At 41.0% G+C, this 20422-nt stretch overlaps 1 protein-coding gene across 7 annotated transcripts in view; it reads left to right on the top strand.

Moving 5' to 3' along the window:
- wdr27 (WD repeat domain 27) overlaps positions 1-20422 on the top strand; it is a 491161-nt gene that overhangs the window by 98706 nt on the left and 372033 nt on the right. For all 7 annotated transcript variants that reach the window (XR_011961786.1, XM_072580377.1, XM_072580375.1 and 4 more), the window contains one exon: positions 10541-10662. Coding sequence is in view for 6 of the 7 variants with exons in the window: in XM_072580377.1 (XP_072436478.1) it covers positions 10541-10662 (122 nt within the window). In the remaining variant the exon portion in view is untranslated. The remainder of the gene's footprint in view (positions 1-10540; positions 10663-20422) is intronic.

Genomic DNA, 20422 nt, shown 5'->3' with positions numbered 1-20422 from the left:
GCCAGAGTTTCTTTGCCTCAAGTTAATGCACACTATGAGTGTTTACTTTCATTTATTCAACAGGGAAAACATATGCTTGGCCCATCATCTTTTTATTCCTCAAGGCAGACATCATAGGGTATATTTTCCTCGACTATATTTAGCAAAAAAGTAGATCTGGGTGAAAGCAATGCTGACTTATATTCGTACCACCTTTTGCTCAAATAAAGAACACAGGATAATATACTCCAATGGCTGTTCTTTCTCCTTTTGTCTCAGGTTGGAAGCATTATTAGCCCAAAATATATCTGATGAAGGTGATAGCTTCATTCTTGCCCTCAAGGTATATGGCCTGACAACAGTCTTGTTTTCTTTTAGAACTTCATCTCTCCAAAGTGGGGGTAAATAATACTCGCAGTTGTCACACTGAATTATTGTCATACTTCATGCAATGAATTACTTTTGAAATATAGAACATAGATAGTCAGCTTCAAGTAGCAATATCCCATAAGCAGTGGAAAAATGAATAATCCATTTATTCTGTTTTTTGTTTTGGTGCATTGAAAGAGGATGGATGACAGGATGCTGTGAGAACTCATGATTTTCTTTGAAAACAGCATCATGGGATCTTTTGTGTGGTGGCTTACCTTGTGAAGCAGAGCCATTAAGACACGCTATCTTTGACATAGCCCAGACTTATGGATGTGCCAATAAAAGCCATTCCTGGTGATGCTAATGGACAAAATATCATGGGTGGCATCTGTATTTTCTGCCAATCTGTCTACCTCATCTAAGTCAAACAGTGCCATAAAAACTGCAAAAGATATTCTCATCTTCACAACTCTTAATAGCAGCAGAACCAAGAATTAGTAATTATGGAAAACCAATTGAAAGTATGGCAATTGGAGGAAAGTTCAGCATTAATAAAAGCAAGATATTGCAAATAATACAAATCTGACACAAAAAACAGAATATGCTGGAGAAACCCAACAGTTCTGACAGTACCTATGGGCAGAGAATAGAGTTAATTATTTGGGTCTGATATGACTCTTGTTCAGAACTGACAGGGGTTGGAAAATTATGATTTTTCAATGCTGCAGATGGAGGCAAAGGAGGAGCAAGTGGAAGAGATTGCAAGGGTGTTTGGGGATTAAGACAAGGGACTTCTAATAGTAGAGAAAGGAAGGCAAAGATGTAAAAAGGGTATAAAGTTGTGAAAATGAGCTGTCTGTGTGTTGGGGGGGATTGGTGGTGGATGGAAGGTTTTTTTGATTGTTAGAGAAATGGAGGATATGGAGATTATGCTCAGAAGTTATGGAAATCAGTAAAATTCAAGAACCCTAAAAAAGACACTTGTAATGTGTAACTCAAAAGAGTTATACCTTTATGAATCGTAGTCTAGGAGGCTAGATTCTGAATTTAGTGAAGGAAATGTCTTTCTCTGCAAATCTGATTGAGGACAAAGTACCCCAATAGGAGTTTGGATCTGGAGCTGGGGTGGGCAATATGATTGGGTGGGGAGAGAGTGACAGTAACTGGAATTGGGTTCACCACCCTAGAAAGAGTTTAAAGGCATCTACAGGGATTGCCAAGTGCTCTAGTACTTTGTGAAAATGGAACAAAAAACAACAGCCTCAAACCCTCTCCATCCATGCCATTCTATTTCACCTCATTTCTCATCTATCTTCCATGGCTCCTCATACTCTTGATCTCATGACCTCAATCAGTCCTTAGCCCTCATGCCCTACATGATAAACTATATACACTGCATTTTTTTTAGTACTGACCCATATGAACCTTGCTCCCTCCCATCATCTTTTGCCCTTACACCCTTCATGACAACTTGTCCAATATCCAAAATGGGCGGAGCTCAGAACCCATGCTGAGCTGAACGAAAATAAAAATCTAAAGTGTCTATTCATAAGTTTACGATTAAGAAAAGAATTCCCATCGATTAACAACCCATTTGCTACATTTAACTTCTTTCAATGACTTTGTTCTTATAAACACAAGCATCTATACTCATAGCTGTCTTTCAAAGACTTTCCAAAGACTCGGAGATGTCCTCAAACTGTGCACTAATCAACATGCAACTGTGATAATAGATTGTGAAATCAGTCATACAGCACAAATCCTAAAACGATATTTCTCAGGCATATATCAACAGACAGTGTGAAATAGCAGGCTCTTTTTATATTTGTAATTGCAGTTTTTCTAAAAAAAACTAAAGGCCAAGTGATTTAAATGTCTTTAAAACTGGGTAATTCCCTATGCAGCTTGACAGTTCCAGTATGTATAACCATTTTATATACAGTCAGTTTTAACAGTGCCAAAGGATACCTTATCTTTACATTTTCCAAATATGTCCCTAGACCTATTCACAATTATTTTTTACCTCTCCAAAAGAGCATTCAATCTCTCCAAAAAACTATAGCAGCTTTTGACCTTCTTCTGTATTATGCTGGAAAGTTGAGGAAGAATAAGGGAGAGAGAAAGCACCATTAGTCACAGAGGGTGCGATTTTTCTCAGAGTTATCTTGGCCTTCTGGCAGGGGCTCAAATGATTTGAGAGATTGCACCATCCAGGTGCATAAAAGGTAGGCCCTGATTTGGGAGGTGATTATCAGAACTGTACAGATGTATTAAACACCTAATATGTACACCAGTGCACTCCTAGTTAGCACACCCAGTGGTGTCCAGATTCTCAGAAAACCAGTTTAAGCTGTGACATGTACCTACAGATATCTCTTCATGGTGTGATGTTAGTTGGGAATATGGTTACTGACATGCTCCAATTTTCTATTCTTCTAAAGGCTTTGGTAATAATACAGATGCAAGCAACCTGTACCATCTCACATTTTCCATTTGAATATGGTGAACTTCTGGATGCATCTTCTGCCCATCATTCTTTTTGTCTTTTTCATTCTCTCCCATACCACTTGTATTACAGTCGTTTCTTTTTCCTGTGTTACTGACTAGATAACCTTTATGCATTTGTTTATTTTGTACCTGTGATGTTACATTCTATTGTCACAAATACAAAGATATGATTATAAAATCTCCTTTGCAGTTTGTTATGAGTAAATATTATTAAATATAATGTCTTCTCCATAGGTAGAACAACAGAAATAGAAGAATATTTTCTAAACTAGCAAAATAAATGATAATTTTAGAAAAGCAGACATGGTTAAAATGGTTATAAAAGTCTGGATAAAGCATGCTATGGTCTGTTTTAAATTTGTGTGCTTTTGCATTTTCATTAGGTCAGCTTTCTGAACAAGATCCAAAACCATTCTTTATTATGGGAAATTCTTGAGAGTTTCACCTACTTTCCAAATTAGATCTGATGCCCACATGGTAGGGGTTTATTTTTTTCTGTCTGAAGTGCCCAAGTCCATTTTTAAGCTACCATGGTCCACCTTCTATCAGACTTCAGATGATTGGAACATTTTCAGCAATATAATTGCGGCAAGTACCAAAATTCCCTCCTTGTTCTATATATCATGTAATGCAGTTAGTATTCATATAAAATTTTGCATGTTTGGATTTCTGCACTCATCCTACCCTGCACCCTAATCACACCCTAAAGCCAATTTTTTAAAGACGTTCTTTAGCATGTCCAACACATAAAATTGCACATACAGAACAACAAAATGTTTTGCCAGCATCTGGTTAGGTTTAGACTGATTTGTCAGATATGGAACCAAACTAGTTGAAAGCCCAACATGTCAGTATTTGTCTGTTTTGGGATTATTTTCAAGTTCTTGAATTTGGATCAGGGTTGAATTTGGACCAGGGTCTTGCCATGCTGAAATTGGGCCCACCTTTTGTTGTCCAATTGTTTAAACATGCAGTAGAATGACCAACTGTCGGCAGCAACCTACCACCACACATGCTATTAGAATGCTGTGTATCTGAAAATGCTAGGTTTTTGGATTTGTGACCACCATTTCCTGACCTAGCTGTATTGAGACCTTGGATAAATTTCAAGCAGAATATGTGGAGTGGAAATGAGGAGCTTCATCTCAGAGAGCTTGGGAAGATGGGACTCCAAGGCAAAAGTGAGGACTGCAGATGCTGGAAACCAGAGTTCAGATCAGAGTGGTGCTGGAAAAGCACAGCCTGACCTGATTTCCAGCATCTGCAGTCCTCACTTTTGCCTAGTTGATTTTCCTTCTCCTCGGATGGTGCCTGACCTGCTGTGCTTTTCCAGCACCACTCTGATCCAAAAGAGGGGACTGCAAGTCAACTTTGCTACTTCAGTTTGTAACCTTACAGCTGCTACTTAATACAGGTACCAGAAGCCTAATATTCAGTTGCTGGCATGGAATTATGCAGATTTGAAGATGGAAAAATAATTGGACTTTGATCATTGTATTTAAACATCTTTCATAATGATCTTGTTTGTTTTTAATGAATCTTATCTATGTAACCAATATTGAAAGTTATAATTCACATGGCTCATTATTATACGTTACTTTATTTGTGATGTTTTACTCTGTTAGAGCTACGAAGGGGAAATGGTGGCTTTGTGACAATGTCATTAGACTATTAACCAGAGGCTAGGCTCATGCTTGAAGGTAAAAACAATGACTGCAGATGCTGAAAATCAAATACTGGATTAGTGGTGCTGGAAGAGCACAGCAGTTCAGGCAGCATCCAACGAGCAGCGAAATCAACGTTTCGGGCAAAAGCCCTCCACCCTGACCTTAAATTTACCTGGACTATCTCTGACACCTCGCTCCCCTTCCTGGACCTCTCCATCTCCATTAGTGACGACCGACTTGACACTGACATTTTTTACAAACCCACTGACTCCCACAGCTACCTGGATTACACCTCGTCCCACCCTATCTCTTGCAAAAATGCCATCCCGTATTCCCAATTTCTCCGCCTCCGCCGTATCTGCTCCCAGGAGGACCAGTTCCACCATAGGACACACCAGATGGCCTCCTTCTTTAGAGACCGCAATTTCCCTTCCCACGTGGTTAAAGATGCCCTCCAACGCATCTCGTCCACATCCCGCACCTCCGCCCTCAGACCCCACCCCTCCAACCGTAACAAGGACAGAACGCCCCTGGTGCTCACCTTCCACCCTACAAACCTTCGCATCAACCAAATCATCCACCGACATTTCCGCCACCTCCAAAAAGACCCCACCACCAGGGATATATTTCCCTCCCCACCCCTTTCCGCCTTCCGCAAAGACCGTTCCCTCCGTGACTACCTGGTCAGGTCCACACCCCCCTACGACCCACCCTCCCATTCTGGCACTTTCCCCTGCCACCGCAGGAACTGTAAAACCTGTGCCCACACCTCCTCCCTCACCTCTATCCAAGGCCCTAAAGGAGCCTTCCACATCCATCAAAGTTTCACCTGCACATCCACCAATATCATTTATTGTATCCGTTGCTCCCGATGCGGTCTCCTCTACATTGGGGAGACTGGGCGCCTCCTAGCAGAGTGCTTTAGGGAACATCTCCGAGACACCCGCACCAATCAACCAAACCGCCCCGTGGCCCAACATTTCAACTCCCCCTCCCACTCTGCCAAGGACATGGAGGTCCTGGGCCTCCTTCACCGCCGCTCCCTCACCACCAGACGCCTGGATGAAGAACGCCTCATCTTCCGCCTCGGAACACTTCAACCCCAGGGCATCAATGTGGACTTCAACAGCTTCCTCATCTCCCCTTCCCCCACCTCATCCTAGTTTCAAGCTTCCAGCTCAGTTACTGTCTCCTTGACTTGTCCGACCTGCCTATCTTCTTTTCCACCTATCCACTCCACCCTCTCCTCCCTGACCTATCACCTTCATCTCCTCCCCCACTCACCCATTGTACTCTATGCTACTCTCTCCCCACCCCCACCCTCCTCTAGCTTATCTCTCCATGCTTCAGGCTCACTGCCTTTATTCCTGATGAAGGGCTTTTGCCCGAAACGTTGATTTCGCTGCTCGTTGGATGCTGCCTGAACTGCTGTGCTCTTCCAGCACCACTAATCCAGTATCATGCTTTAAGGGCATGACTTCATATTCCACCATGGGAGCCAGTGAAATTAGACTTCAATTAATAATTCTGCAGTTGAAAGCTGGTCCCAGTAATAGTGAGCAGGAAACCAACATTAATTGCCATAAAAAAAACATCTGGTTCTAATCATTAGGGAATGAAGTCTGCCATCTTTGTCTGGTCTGACCTACTTTGCCTCCAGACCCACAGCAATGTGGTTGACTCTTAACTTCCTCAAGTGTTATCTGGTTGTCACTCAGTTTGAGGGGCAGTTAGGGATGAGCAGCAAGTGCTGGCCTTGCCTGTGATGCTTTAATCTCACTCAAAAATCGTTATCACAGTTCAATTAATTTGTGAGCTTTAAGAATGTCTTACTCAAAAAAGATTTGATACTTTAAAGATTTTATGTTTTGTAACAGTCACTTTCAAAGAAAAGGATTGGATTTTCTGAGGAGTGACAGTGACATGTGGATTGCTACTCTTTGGAAAATCCCGTCCATTATTTTTTAGATTGCCACTCAGCCCTTTTTTTATGAAATAAGAGAACTCTACATTCTTAACAGGAGATTCCCATCAGGGTTCACTAAGAAATGCAGAGCTGTACTTCTATTTTGACAGTTCTCTTGTAGCAAAAAATTGTCCAGGGGAAGCAAACCTTGCCTTCTTTTCATAGCTGTCAGCTGCTGCATTCTGAAATGGAGAAGTCCAGAATCACTGGCAGCCACTTTGACAGTTGCACCCACTGGTAAGTATATAGGTAAGTGTGATTTTGCACTGCCAGGATGGTATGGTGCCAAATGGGTAAGGGGTAAAGTGCCAGCTGGATGAAGTGCAAGGGTGCTCACTGGATATTTTGGCAGCTTGGTAGATGTAGGAATGACACAGAAGGGTGCTAGATGGGTGAGTAGGATGCCTGTAGCCAGGAGGCAGGCATGCAATGTAGTATTTAAGTTAGGTTGGGCAGGAGGGGTTTGGAAAAATCAGGAGTAGGGAGGATCAATGCTATTTTGGGCTGGTTACTTTCAATGGTGTGGGAAAAGTGGGTTAATCCTGGAGACTATAGAGAGGCAGATTTTGTCCTTTATGGTGGAAGGCAGGACTGGTACATGAGGGGGTTGAGGCAGATCGGGTGCAGATTGGATGAAGGGTGGTTGGCTCCAATGAGGAAGTTTAGGGATTGGGGTTAGCTCCTGGGGTGAATTGGGATCAGGTCTGGAATGTTGGGGGGCGCTGGCAGTTCAGGTGCACGGAGGAACAGGGGTGACCAGGTCCGTGGTAGAACTAGGGGGAGATGGAGGGGGATGTTGGGCTTGGAGTGGATAAATTGGGGGTCGATTCAGAGCTGGTTAAATAGGGTTGGATCTGTGCGTAGAGAGGGATGTTAGGTCAGGATCTGGGGGTGGAAATGGAGTGGAGAAGGTTTTGGGTGGTGTGTGTGCCTCAACTATATAGGTCAGTTGAAAGCTACTCCAGAGTTAGATTATATATTTAATAGTCTAACTTTTCCAAATTAACTATTTACTTAATTTCATTGACCACTCCAAATTCTCTGATTTAAATAGAGTCTTTTAAAGTGTTACAGGCATAGTGAAATTGGCCAATGGAATCTTCAGTTTCTGAGCAATTCCTTGGTGTCTTCAACATGCAGACTTCCTGTGCATAATTCCTCGTCACACTGGAAAAGTAACTGGCTCGGATTTTGCGATTGCTAGGCAATGTTGAATTTGTCAAACGGGCATTTCTCAGTTCCCATATATCAGTGTTCTTATGTTTGTTCTACTTCTCTGGATAATAAATTTCAAACTGTCTGAAGTTGCTTCCCATTCTATTTACGTCTGAAAATATTTCAGTTGAACTGAAAACCCATGGCCTCTCTGGCACACTCCCACTCTAATTTAAGGATATCACTGGAGCAGCCACCAGTTCAGCTGAGTTTCTGATATCTCAGGCTCTGACTTAAACTTGGAATATCTGTCATCACTGTCTGTCCACCCGAATCACAGATATTCTTTGAAATGGAATTAGGACTGATATAAAAATAAGTTATGAAATAATGTTATAAGGTCATGCATGAAATCTCAAGAGTTGAATTTGTAGTTTTAAACAAATGGTGTACTGGCTGGAGGTTTTTATTTCAGGAAATCGTATTGAATTATATTAACCCTGGGCGAAGTGACAAATTAGTCACTAACCATGAATCAGGCTAGGGACATCAGCAGACTTCGTCATTAAAAATAAATCTAACTGAACTGGAAACAAGTACAGAATTTGATTACCGTAAAGTTCACTAGATTCTCTTTCTTAAGGTTAATAAATAATAAAATTGTTGTCTTGGTCCTCCAATACCTTACCCATCAGATTCTCTAGAATAGTATTGAGGAGTTAACATCCAAATTGCACGATCACTATTGGCCCAGTGTTTAGGCAACAAAGGGAACATTGGAGATGATCCCCACTTAGAATCAGAGCCTTCGTCCAACTCGTCCATGCCTACTAAGTTTTCCTAAACTGAACTAGTCTCATTTGCCTGCATTTGGCCCATACTCCTCTCAACGTTTCCTATTCATGTACCTGTGCAAATGTCTTTTAAATGCTGTAATTGTACTTGCATCAACCACTTCCTCTGGGCAGCTGTTCCAGATTGGCACCATCTTCTGTGTGGAAAAATTGCCCCTCAGGTCACTTTTAATTTTTTCCCCTTTCACCTTAAATCTATGCACTGCAGTTTTCGACACCCCCAATCTGGGGAAAAGACCTTGGCTATTCATCCTATTTATGCACCTCATTATTTTGTAGACCTCTAAAAGGTTGCCCCTCAGCCTTCCATGTTCCACCAAGAAAGGTCCCAGCCTATGCAGTGTCTCCTAATAATTCAAACCCTCCAGTCTTGGTAACATACGTAAATCTTCTTTGCACCCTTTTCAGTTTAATAACATCTTTTCCACACCAAGACAACCGGTATTGCACACAGTACTCCAAATATGGCCTTACCAATGTATCATAGAGTCATAACATGACATCTCAATTCCTGTACTCAATGCTCTCACCAATGAAGGCAAGTGTGCCAAGCTCCTTCTTCACCATGCTGTCCACCTGACAGGAACTATGTACCTACAGTCCTCAGGACCCTACCATTAACTGTTACATCCTGCCCTGGTTTGTCTTACCAAAATGCAACACCTTGCATTTATCTAAACTCCATATGCCATTTCTCGGCTCACTTGTCCAGTTGATCAAGATCCCATTGTACTCTTAGCTACCTTTCTTCACTGTCTGCTATGCCACCAGTTTTGGTTTCATCTGCAAACTTACTGACCAGGCCTCCTATTCTCATCCACATAGTTTATATAAATGACAAACAGCGGACCCAGCGCTGATCACTGCAGCACACTGCTGTTCACAGGTTTCCAGTCTGAACAGCAACCATCTACAACCTCTGTCTCATACCATCAAGCCAATTTTGTATCCATTTGGCAATCTCTCCCTAGATCCCATGTAATTTAATCTTATTAGCAAATCTACCATGTCAACAACATCTACCACTCTGTGTTCATCTATTTTCTTGGTCACCTCTTCAAAAACCTCAATCAAGTTTGTGAGATACAATTTTCCACTCACAAATCCATGCTGACTATCCCTAATCAGTCCTTGCCTTTCCAAATGCATGTAGATTCCATCTCTCAGAATTCCCTCCCTAAACTGTTGTCAAGCTCACTGGTTTGTAGTTTCCTGGCTTTTTATTTTGTAGTCTTTTATAAACATTGGCACAACATTAGCCACTATTCAGTCTTAAGCACCTCAACTGTGGCTTTCGATGATTCTCTTGATGGCTGTCCTTTGTTTCTCCCCTGATTAAATTATGTGAACATGTAACTATCAAAGGTGGATTTGATTTTAATGTATTTCACCTCCAACACTCATTGCCGAGGCGGAAACATGGACAGTAACCAGGTGGTGACTGGCATTGTGCAGGGAATCAGTATCTTCAAGAGAGAAAAATCATCACAAATATGATTTAGATTCTCTACTGTGTAGAAACAGGCCCTTTGGCCCCACAAGTCCACACCGACCCTCCGAAGAGTAACCCACTCAGACCCATTTCCCTCTGACTGAGGCATCTAATGCTCTGGGCAATTTAGCATGACCAATTCACCTGGCCTGCACACATTTGGACTGTGGGAGGAAACTCTCACAGACACGTGGAGAATGTGCAAACTCCACATAGACAAGTTGCCCGAAGCTTGAATCGAACCTAGGTCCCTGGTGCTATGAGGCAACAGTATTAACCACTGAGCCACCATGCCACCAACAATTTCTTTGTTGACGTTCATCTTACAAGATAAGTCACCTTTAAATAATTAATTCCCATTAGAAGCATTTTTGGAATGACATTGCGAAACTAAAAACAAGTTTGCCTACAATAAACTCTGGAGGCTGTGAGCTCTGCACATGGGAAGTAGGGAAGTATAAAGTGTTCTTAGTTTTATTTAGATTTAAAGTTATGATTGTTTCTGTGATAATTTAGAAGTCTTTACCTTTACAAAAGGAAACTGCAGATATTGTGCTGGTGGCTGGCACAAACCGTGCTTTGGAGGTGTTTGATCTGAACGTTGGTCAAAGTGTCGTAACTGTGCCAGATGCTCACTCTAGACCTGTGCACCAGATTTGTCAGAATAATGTAGGTCCTTACTTTTACAACTCTGTTTTTATATTAAATATATTTAATATATGCTTACTTGAAATACTGGAATATATAGCTTACATTGTGTATAGCACATGCTCCCCCTGTATCTGCTGCCCAATTTTATAGTGTGTGTTTCACAACATGACACTTTGGAGTTAAAAAAAAAGTACTGATCCTCTCATGTACATAATTGTGAGATACGTCTAATGCGTGCCAGAAGCCCATGAGCTCACCTGGAGTTGGCTCTCTAGCCTCAATTTAATAGTCAAAATGAGCTGCTGTTTGGTGCCTGTTGGCCTTGCAGTGGTTGCTGAAATTCATCTTTCAATTTAAGTGCTTACACCAGAGGCACCAAGAAACCCACTCAATGCTGCAAATAACCTTATCTCTACCATTTAGAGTGGAGCTGTCAGCTGTGGGTTGGAACAAAAAGGACTGTTTGCTTCTTTGCACTTCAACTGACAAAATAGGTCCCCAGAAATTGCATGTGGGTAGTCATTATTCTAAGCTCAAGTTATTGCTTAAATAGTTTTAAATCTTTATGTTTACATCTAACTCTACTTTATCTAAACTCAAAGATTATCCTCTACACCTTTTGGAAAGTAAAAGCTAACAAGGGAAGTCAATTGTGCCAAAATAATTATTCAATTTTCTTTGGTGGAATAAATTTGCATGTTGTGAAAAGGTAAATGGAAGCACAAAAGTATTGTAATCAGAGTCTAAAGCACAAGTTATATGGAATATTTTTAATATATTATTAATGAAAATCATATGTTCTGTTAAGGAGGCATTGTCGTTCAGTTCAGCCAGTCAAAACTACACACCATATCAACATATGGAATTGTACACTTCCTGCTGCTTTTCTAGCCTGGAGCACTAAGGCACTGCTGGGCTAAGTTAAAAGCAAAAAATGTGGATGCTGGAAATCTGAAACAAAAACAGAAAATGTTGGAGGAACTCAACAGGTATGGTGGCATATGTGGAGAGAGAACCGAAAAGGAGTAATATTGAACTCAAAATGTTAATTCTCCTCACTCTTTCACTCGCTCTCTCTCTCTCTCTCTCTCTCTCTCTCTCTCTCTCTCTCTCTCCATACTGCCACCATACCTGTTGAGGAAATCCGCCTTTTCTTTCTTTTTATATGGCATTAGGAAATTTGATTACAAGTAGTCTGGGAGCAAAATGGGTGAAATCACTGTTTACTTTTCTGTGTTTTGTCGATTATTTGTCAAGAAATGAGTCAATTGCCAACAGCTCCTTGAACTCTGTGAACTTGTCTAGCTCAAGTATTGAAATACCAAGTCTGACCCAGAGACTCTATTCTAATATTATGTCGTCAAGCAGCTCTTGATTTCAAAGATACCAGTCACCCTACCCCCTTATTTTCATTGGTGCAGGTGTCCTGGACATGTTCTCTGAAGAGCTCTGTGAATAGGTATCCTGTCTTCCAATGTAGAGGAGACTGCATTGGGAGCAACGGATACAGTACAAAACATGTGTGGAAGTGCAGGTGAAAATCTGATGGATGTGGAAGGCTCCTTTGGGTCCTTGGATTGAGGTGAGGGAGGAGGTGTGGGTGCAGGCTTTGCAATTCATGCGGTGGAAGGGGAAGGTGCCAGGAGGGAAGGGTGGGCTGTTAGGATACTAGGGATGGGGAGGGAAATATATCTCTGCTGGTGGGGTCCGCTTATAGGTGGCAGAAATGGTGGAGGATAATATGATGTATACGGTGGTTGGTGGAGTGAAAGGTGAGGACCAGAGGGTTTCTGTCCTTGTTGCGGTTGGAGGAGTGGGTTCGAAGGCGGAGGTGCGGGATGTGGATGAAAAGAGCTAGAGGGCATCATCAATCACATGGGAGGGGAAATTGTGGTCTTCAAAGAAGGAGGCCATTTGGTGTGTTCTGTGGTCGAACTGGTCCTCCTGGGAACATATGCAATGGAGGCAGAGGAATTGGGAATAAAGGAAAGTATTTTTGCAGGAGGCAGGGCGGGAGGAGATGTAATCCAGGTAGCTGTGGGAGCCGGTGGGTTTGTAGAAGATGTCAGTGTTGAGTTGGTCACTGTTATTGGAAAGGTCCAGGAAGGGGAGAGAGGCGTCGAAGATGGTCCTGGTGAATTTAAGGTCCGAGTGGAATGTGTTGGTGAAGTTGATGAACTGTTCAACCTCCTCGTAGGAGCACGAGGTGGCGCTGATGCAGTCATCAGTGTAGCGGAGGAAAAAGTGGTGAGTGGTGCCGGTGTAACTACAGAAGATAGACTGTTCCATGTAGCTGACAATGAGACAAGCATATTTTCCTCTGGAGGAAGTGGGAGTATTCAAAGGAGAGATTGTTGAGGGTGAGGACCAGTTCAGCCAAATGAACAAGCGTGTCAGTGGAAGGGTACTGTTGGGGACATCTGGAGAGGAAGAAATGGAGGGCTTGGAGGCCCTGGTCATGGCAGCTGGAGGTGTAGAGAGACTAGATGACCATGGTGAGGATAAGGTGTTGGGGGCCAGGGAAACAGAAGCCTTGAAGGAGGTGGAGGGTGTGGGTGGTGTTCCAAATGAATGTGGGGAGTTCCTGGACTAGGGGGTGTAGGACAGTATCGAGGTATGTGGAGATGAATTCGATGGGGCAGGAGCAGGCTGAGATGATAGGTTGGCCGGGGTAGTCAGGCTTGTCGATCTTGGATAGGAGGTAGAATCAGGCAGTGCAGAGTTGGCAAACTGTGAGGCCAGAAGCTGTGGGTGGGAGAACCTCTGAGGTGATGAGATTATGTACAGTTTGGGAGATCACCACCCATGCCCTCCACCCCCTCCAAGATTCCGTTTTGGAACTCTTCCCCCCCCCCCCCCCCCCCCCCACCTCCTTCTCCCCCCACCCCCCACAATCCTGCATGTCGGTGCTTGTATCCCTGAGGAGCACGAGACTCTTAGAGACCTTCCTACTGGGTAAACCACAGATTCGGTTAGGATGAATCACCAATCCCAGAGCAGACCTGACCTGTTTGGCCATGACCTCAGATAGGATTTTGTAATCTGCATTCAGCAGTGAGACTGGTTGCCAATTTCTGTTTACCTTTTCATTTTAAATGAGGGAGATGATGTCCTTCCTCATGGATTCACAATTCCTGCCAGAACATGCTGTTGTACACCTCCAGCAGGTCCTGGCCAATCAATTCCCACATAGCTGAATAAAACTTGGCTGGTAAGCAAAGGACTCAAGGACCATAATCAGCTCATCCAGACATAACGACATAAGTGGGATAGCAATGCTAGAATTCCAGCTATTTAAGTATTTTCAAGTATTTGGATGATAGACCTAAGTGTTATACCTTCACATTTGCAGATGACACAAAGCTGGGTGGGAGGGTAAGGTGTGAGGAGAATGCAGACATGCTTCACTGTGATTTGAACAAGCTGAGTAAGTGGGCAAATGCATGACAATACCATATAATGTAGCTAAATGTGAAGTTATCCATAAAAGCCGGTGAACAAACAGGGGAGGTGTGTGCAGATGGCGAAGACAAACCTCACTCTTTATGAGTTTGAATACTGATATAGTTGTGGATCCATATCTCATATGCTTTAAATTTAAATCGTATCTTCACAACATTATTTAGCTTCTCAATGGTTAAAGTAAAATTAGTAATTTAACTTCTGTGTTCTTAGGAACTACTTCCCAACTGTCAATAACCCAACATCCATCTGTCCCTCTTCTTTTATTCCTGATATGCTTTGAGAATGGTTTGTTATTCTTCTTTATGTTTCTGATTGCATTCTTCTCATGTTCCGTTTTTGAACCACTGCTGGTTGTTTTATGGTTCCCTTGTTATGGACGTTTATGCTTACCTTTTCCAAATTAATGTCTTCTACAACATTTCCTTTCATCCAGATTGGTTTTACTTCACTTTTGATCATCATTTTATTCCTGGGTTAAACTGCTTCTGCAGTGTGAAAGATATCATGTTAAAACTCTACATTTTTACACTTAAACAGTTCTTTAGATTTTATTATTTGCCTGTAGCACTTTTACTTCATTACTGCTAGCTGCAACTGTCATTCAATGTGCAATGCATGAACTTGACAGGCAGCTTCTGAGACTAGACAGAGTTTAATTGATGTTTGATGAGGGAGATTTGCATATTGTATGAGTTTAAAGATTTCTGGCTCCTCATGCCCTCAAATTGAATTTGTCTTTAAAATTGAATTTGTCTTTTAACATTCAAAAAAGCTTGTTTAGATTTTATTCACCTCCTAATAATTGGTTAACTTGAATACATTTTCAGATTGTGCAAAAAAACCCCATCCATCAATGTCCAATGACCATACAAACACTCTATTGAGAGCAGTCCTAAAATAATTTTAAAAGAGGCTTAACTTTTTTTTACAGCAGTGTTTCTCCAGACATCTTCACTTTTGTATAAACATTATTTTTACAGAAGACAATTTCAAATGAATTGTGGCCCAGAATAACTTTGTGCCAAAACTACTTAAGTAACAAAAAGCCTGACATAGGAGTTCCAATTAACTAATATTTTATCAGAAAATATGGCATTAAAGTACATCATATGAATTCATTTAGTTAGCAAAATAGGTGCCATTTATAATTAGAAAGCTATCCAATTTTCAGTAAAACTTGATGTAGGGATAAAATAATGTTTCATTAAGTGAGGACTTTTACATAAAAGAAACCCTGTGATAAACATGGTATCATTCTAGCGCCAAAGTCAAAATATAAACTGGTTACTCATTTCAGCCAATTCTTACAAAATAGTGGATTTTAGACGAGAGCTTGATGCAGTTAAAAACAGGTGCTGAAAGATCAAAGGTATAGTAATGTGACGTGCTGAGGCTCATTCTATGAAAGATTATGCTGAGCATTAGGTCCACCATCTATGCAATTTGAAAAATTGGTATTTGAGGCCCATTCCTAAGATTGTAGAAGATGTTATGCATGTTGTGATTCAAACTCTCAGGCACAGAGCAATCAGCCAAAAAAGTTCATTGAGGAACACTGAACTCTGCCATCAAAATGGCCAAGTAAAAATTAATAAACTTAAGGGAAAAGATTATTTGGCTGCTGATGTGTTTCCTCTTGTGAAAGATTCTGTTCTGGCAGAGGAGCAATGTATATCAGCTTATTTGTAGCATAGACAGTAACATTAGAGGAACGTATATAGTAGTAAAATTTTGGTTTTGGCTGTCTCGTAGTGCTCCCATGTGGAATTGGGAGCCCTGAACACTTTGACATTTGAGTATCATTATGGTTTTGAGTGAGCTGTGATGGTGATTTTTAGTTCCAAACCATGTAGCTTGCCATTTTCCTGAGACCTAAGACTACAGGAAAGTGTGAGAGAAGTGGGTGGAGTGGCAGAGAGACACAAAGAAGCCAGAATACTTTTGCCTGGAGGCGCTCCTCTTACTTATAGCACAAAATAATTTTGAAAAATTACTGTAAATAACAGTCTCTTTATGGATCACCAGTTAGGCTCCTCAAAGTTTGGGGAAATGAGCTTGCCTTGCAGTGTGCCTGCTCCCCTAATTTTTTATTGTACGTTGCTGTTGTTGGGTCAAAATCTTGGAACTCCATCCCCAACAGCACTGTGGATATACGTACATGACATAGACTGCAGCTGTTCAAGAAGGCACCTCACCACCACCTTTGCAAGGTCAATTAGGGTAATAAATTCTGGACTGGCCCACATTCAGTGAAACAACACAAAAAGTGGAATTGGGGTCTACAACAGGAGCAGAATCTTGATTTATCTATCTGAATAGATTGTTTCAGGATGAATGCTGAGTATGTGTTTTAATCAAGTAGTGATGTTAATGTGAAACTCACTACCACATGGTTGAAGGAAATAGATATTTTCAGCAGAAGTTAGATCAGCAGATGAGAGAAAAAATTTCAGAGCTGCGATGTGTTGATGGGTTGAGATGAAATAACAGTACTATTTTGGGAGTTTGGTCATGGCATTTGCAGTTGTTGGGCTATTCCAGTTACTGGGATGCTCTGTAGTATAAATTTAATTGCACTTAGTCACATTTAACGCCATTGAACAGAGAAAATGAGTGCACAATTTTATTCCTGATTATTCTATACAAATCATTGATGCAACAGTATCCTTGGAATCAACAGCTACATAGTTGCCTAACTTTCATCCTGGGTTATTAAAAGTAAAATATTGTAAACATTAGAGATCTAAAATAACAGCAGAAAGTGCTGGAGGAACTCAATAGGTCTGATAGCATCTATAGAGAAAGAAACAGATAACATTTTGTATTTAATATGTCTCAGTTTTGGAATGTTGTTTGAAATTCTGAAGAAGAACCATTTATTGAATCATTAACACTGTTTCTCTCTCCACAGATCGTGCCAGATCTGCTGAGTTTTTTCAGCATTTTCTGTTATTGTTTCATTCTCTGGTGCCTAATCCACTGAGGCAGCAATTTCTGTTTGATACCTGTCATCAGTAAAAGTGAAAATGCAGTTCAATTTGCATATTGATCTTCTCAGTAGCAACTAATGCAATTTTTTAATTCATTCATGGGATGTGGACTTACTAGCAAGAGCAGCATTTATTGCCCATCCCTAACTGCCCAGAGGGCTGTTAAGAGTCAACCACATTCCTGTGGGTCTGCTACAGTTGCTGGTATTTGTCAGATTAGCTGACCTTGGACAGCTTGGGGCTTGTGAGATGCTTTATTTAGTTCAGCATCACTGGATTACTAAATGAGAAAATCACGCCAGGCTTCCACTCTTAGTAGCTCCTCACTGGAAAGTACAGATGTTTCAGGATGAAAAATAATCAGCCTGGGCTGGAATGTCTTTCTGCCAGAGTTATCTTTTTAGGGCTGATTCTTGGGGAAAGGTGCTTAGCAAGTTGTTGGGGGAATGCCATGATTTGTAGAGCCAAAATCTAATCCTTGAAGCATTAAGCCAAGTTCCCTGCTGTCCTCCAGGTGGGCACAAAGGATTTAAAGGTATTATTTTGAAGAAGAGGGTGGTAATCTTGCCTCACCCCCAATTCCTGGGCTGATATTTATCCCTGAAACAATGTCACTAAAAGCCAGTACCCCAGCCATTATCCCATTGCTGTTTGTGGGATCTTGTTGTGCTCAAACTGCCTGCTGCATTTCTTACATTACAAAAGTAACTACATTTCAAAAGTATCGAATTGGTTCTGGTGCATTTTCGGATGACCTGAGGTCATGAGTGGTGCTGCATGAATGTCAGTCTTTCTTAAGAAAAGACAGGAAGTTTGCAGCTGTATTTCAGTAAAAGGCATCAGATGTACACTTGTAAAGCTGGTGGCTGAGTTTTTACAGAGCGACTTCAAAAACAAATAGACTGTCGCAAAAGTGGAACAGTCTGCACGATCATAGCCTTTTCCAGCAGACTGAATGCCAGGGTGATGCTATGTAGATTCTCTTCTGTAGCATTTGTGAGAAGTGACAATGAATTCATATAATAAAACTGAGAAATGACTTCTACTAAAACCGGCTTGGTCAAGTTGGGTTTGATCACTGGGAACTTTATCTGGACAAATTCCAAAATTTCATAATCGGTAAAGAGCTGCCCATAGCTTTAGGGCCCTTTCTTCCGTCTGAGAAATATTTGTAATTACTTAGAATACGTTTACCTCCATCATATAAAAATTCAAAGTTTCAATTGCTTTTGCCCTCAGTTGCCTGAAGTTCATTAAATAGAAGTTCACATGCATATCACCTCAAATTTGATGCTTACTTTTTGTGGACTGGTATTCGTGATTTCCCCTTGGGCATGTGTTGTTCCTATTAGAGATCAGTTTGCAATATTAATTGACTAGTATTGTGATTGAAGGCTGGCATCCAGAAGAGCATGGCATAAAAAGAGAAAGTGTTAAATATATCATTTGATAATGGTTTTGTTTTAAACAAAGCATTTCTTCAAATAGAATGAGACTTTTACAGTGCAGAAGGAGGCCATCTAACTCATCGTGTCTGTACTGGCTTGAGAAAGAGCTACCCAGCTAGTCCCATTCTCCAACCCTATCTCTCGAGCTCTCTTAAATCTTTTCAGTGTGTGTATGAGTGTTGGAATCTTCCACAAAACATAACAGTAGCTGCAGATTCAATTAATAATTGTATGCTGAAGATCTTTGCTGAGGAATGAAGTTCTGTTGTAAGTGTATGGAGTTCAGGTTGCTGAGCAATCATGGTTTTATTGTGTAGCAAGACAGGCTTAAGAGGTTAAATAGTCTACTTCTGTTTCCATGTTCCCTTTGTCTCTGTCAAATCTTAAGGAGCTAATAATGGAGTTAGCAGAAGTTTTGTTTACATCTTTAAAAACAAGTTGATCAAGAACTTACTCACTCCAGTATTGTCTTAATGAAATCTGACTCAGAGGAGATCAACGTGATTCCTATTTTGCTTTATGATACTGTTATATTAATCCTTGTGCTTGACTTCCATGTCCAAATCAGAGGAATAAAACCACAACATCAAAATGAGTTTTCTCAGCTTTGTGCATTGGATTTCCAAGAACCACGGCTGTGATTTGAACACTTCTCTTTTTAACTTCTTAAAACATCAAAAATAATGGTTCTGGAAGGAATAACTAATACAAATACATCATGCAACCTACTGTTGAAATTAAATAGTTTACATTTGCACCAAATATAGTGTGAAAAACAATAAATTAGTTGTGTTCCTGTAATAGATGGCTTGCTCTGTGTCCATCCTTTTCCACACTTGGTAGTTGCATTTTCAGTTACCAAGCCCCGATTTTCTGGAGCTCCCTTCATCTTTCATTTAGAATCACAGAGATGTACATAATAGAAACAGACCATTTGGTCCAACTGGTCCATGCTGACCAGGTATTCTAAATAAATCTAATCCCATTTGTCAGCATTTGGCCCATATTCTCCGAAACCCTTCCTATTCATATACCCATCCAGACGCCTTTAAAATGTTGTAATTGTACCACCTTCCACCATTTCCTCTAGCAGTTCATTCCATCCATGCACTACCCTTTGTATGAAAAAGTTGTCTTTCAGGTCCCTTTTAAACCTTTCCCCTCTCCCTCAAACCTATGGTTTCTAGTTTTGAACTACCCCACCCTGGGGGAAAGACCTTGTCTATTTATCCTATCCATGCCCCTCATAATTTTATAAACCTCTATAAAGTTACCCCTTAGCTGCCAACACTCCAGGGAAAACAACCTCAGCCTGTTCAGCCTCTCCCTGTAGCACGTACTGTTCAAACCTGGCAACATCCTTGGAAATCTTTTCTGTACTTTTTCAAGTTTCACAACAATCCTTCCTGTAGCAGGGAAACCAGAATTTCAATCATACTTTCAGCTACGTAAATGCCATTTCATTTTTCTGTCTTCTGTGGCTTCCACTGTCACTTGCAGTACACTGAAACATTCTTTTGTACTGGGGAGCACTGTCCAGAAAGAAAAGAAAACAGTAAAACTGGCAAATGAAACATAATGTTCTGACTTAATTTTGTAGACTTTAAGGTAGAGCTCCAATGTAATCAGCATTTTTATTTTCAAGTATTACTGTTCTGTCTACTGTTTTCTAACTGGATGTGGAAGTACCCACCATTGTTAATTTTAATAATATGAATGTAGAATATCTCATACTTTTGCACTCAATTTCAGCATTAATACTCAGTCAGATTTAGCATCAATTAGATGAAAAGGGACGTTTTCTTTATTTCAAACAATACAGGTTATTGCTGAAATGCAGAAAACACCCTAATTGGCACCTATTTCGTATCCCAT

The sequence above is a fragment of the Chiloscyllium punctatum genome, chromosome 11 (assembly GCF_047496795.1).
Source record: "Chiloscyllium punctatum isolate Juve2018m chromosome 11, sChiPun1.3, whole genome shotgun sequence".
NCBI lineage: Eukaryota > Metazoa > Chordata > Chondrichthyes > Orectolobiformes > Hemiscylliidae > Chiloscyllium > Chiloscyllium punctatum.
This window is presented reverse-complemented; position numbering and strand designations above follow the sequence as displayed.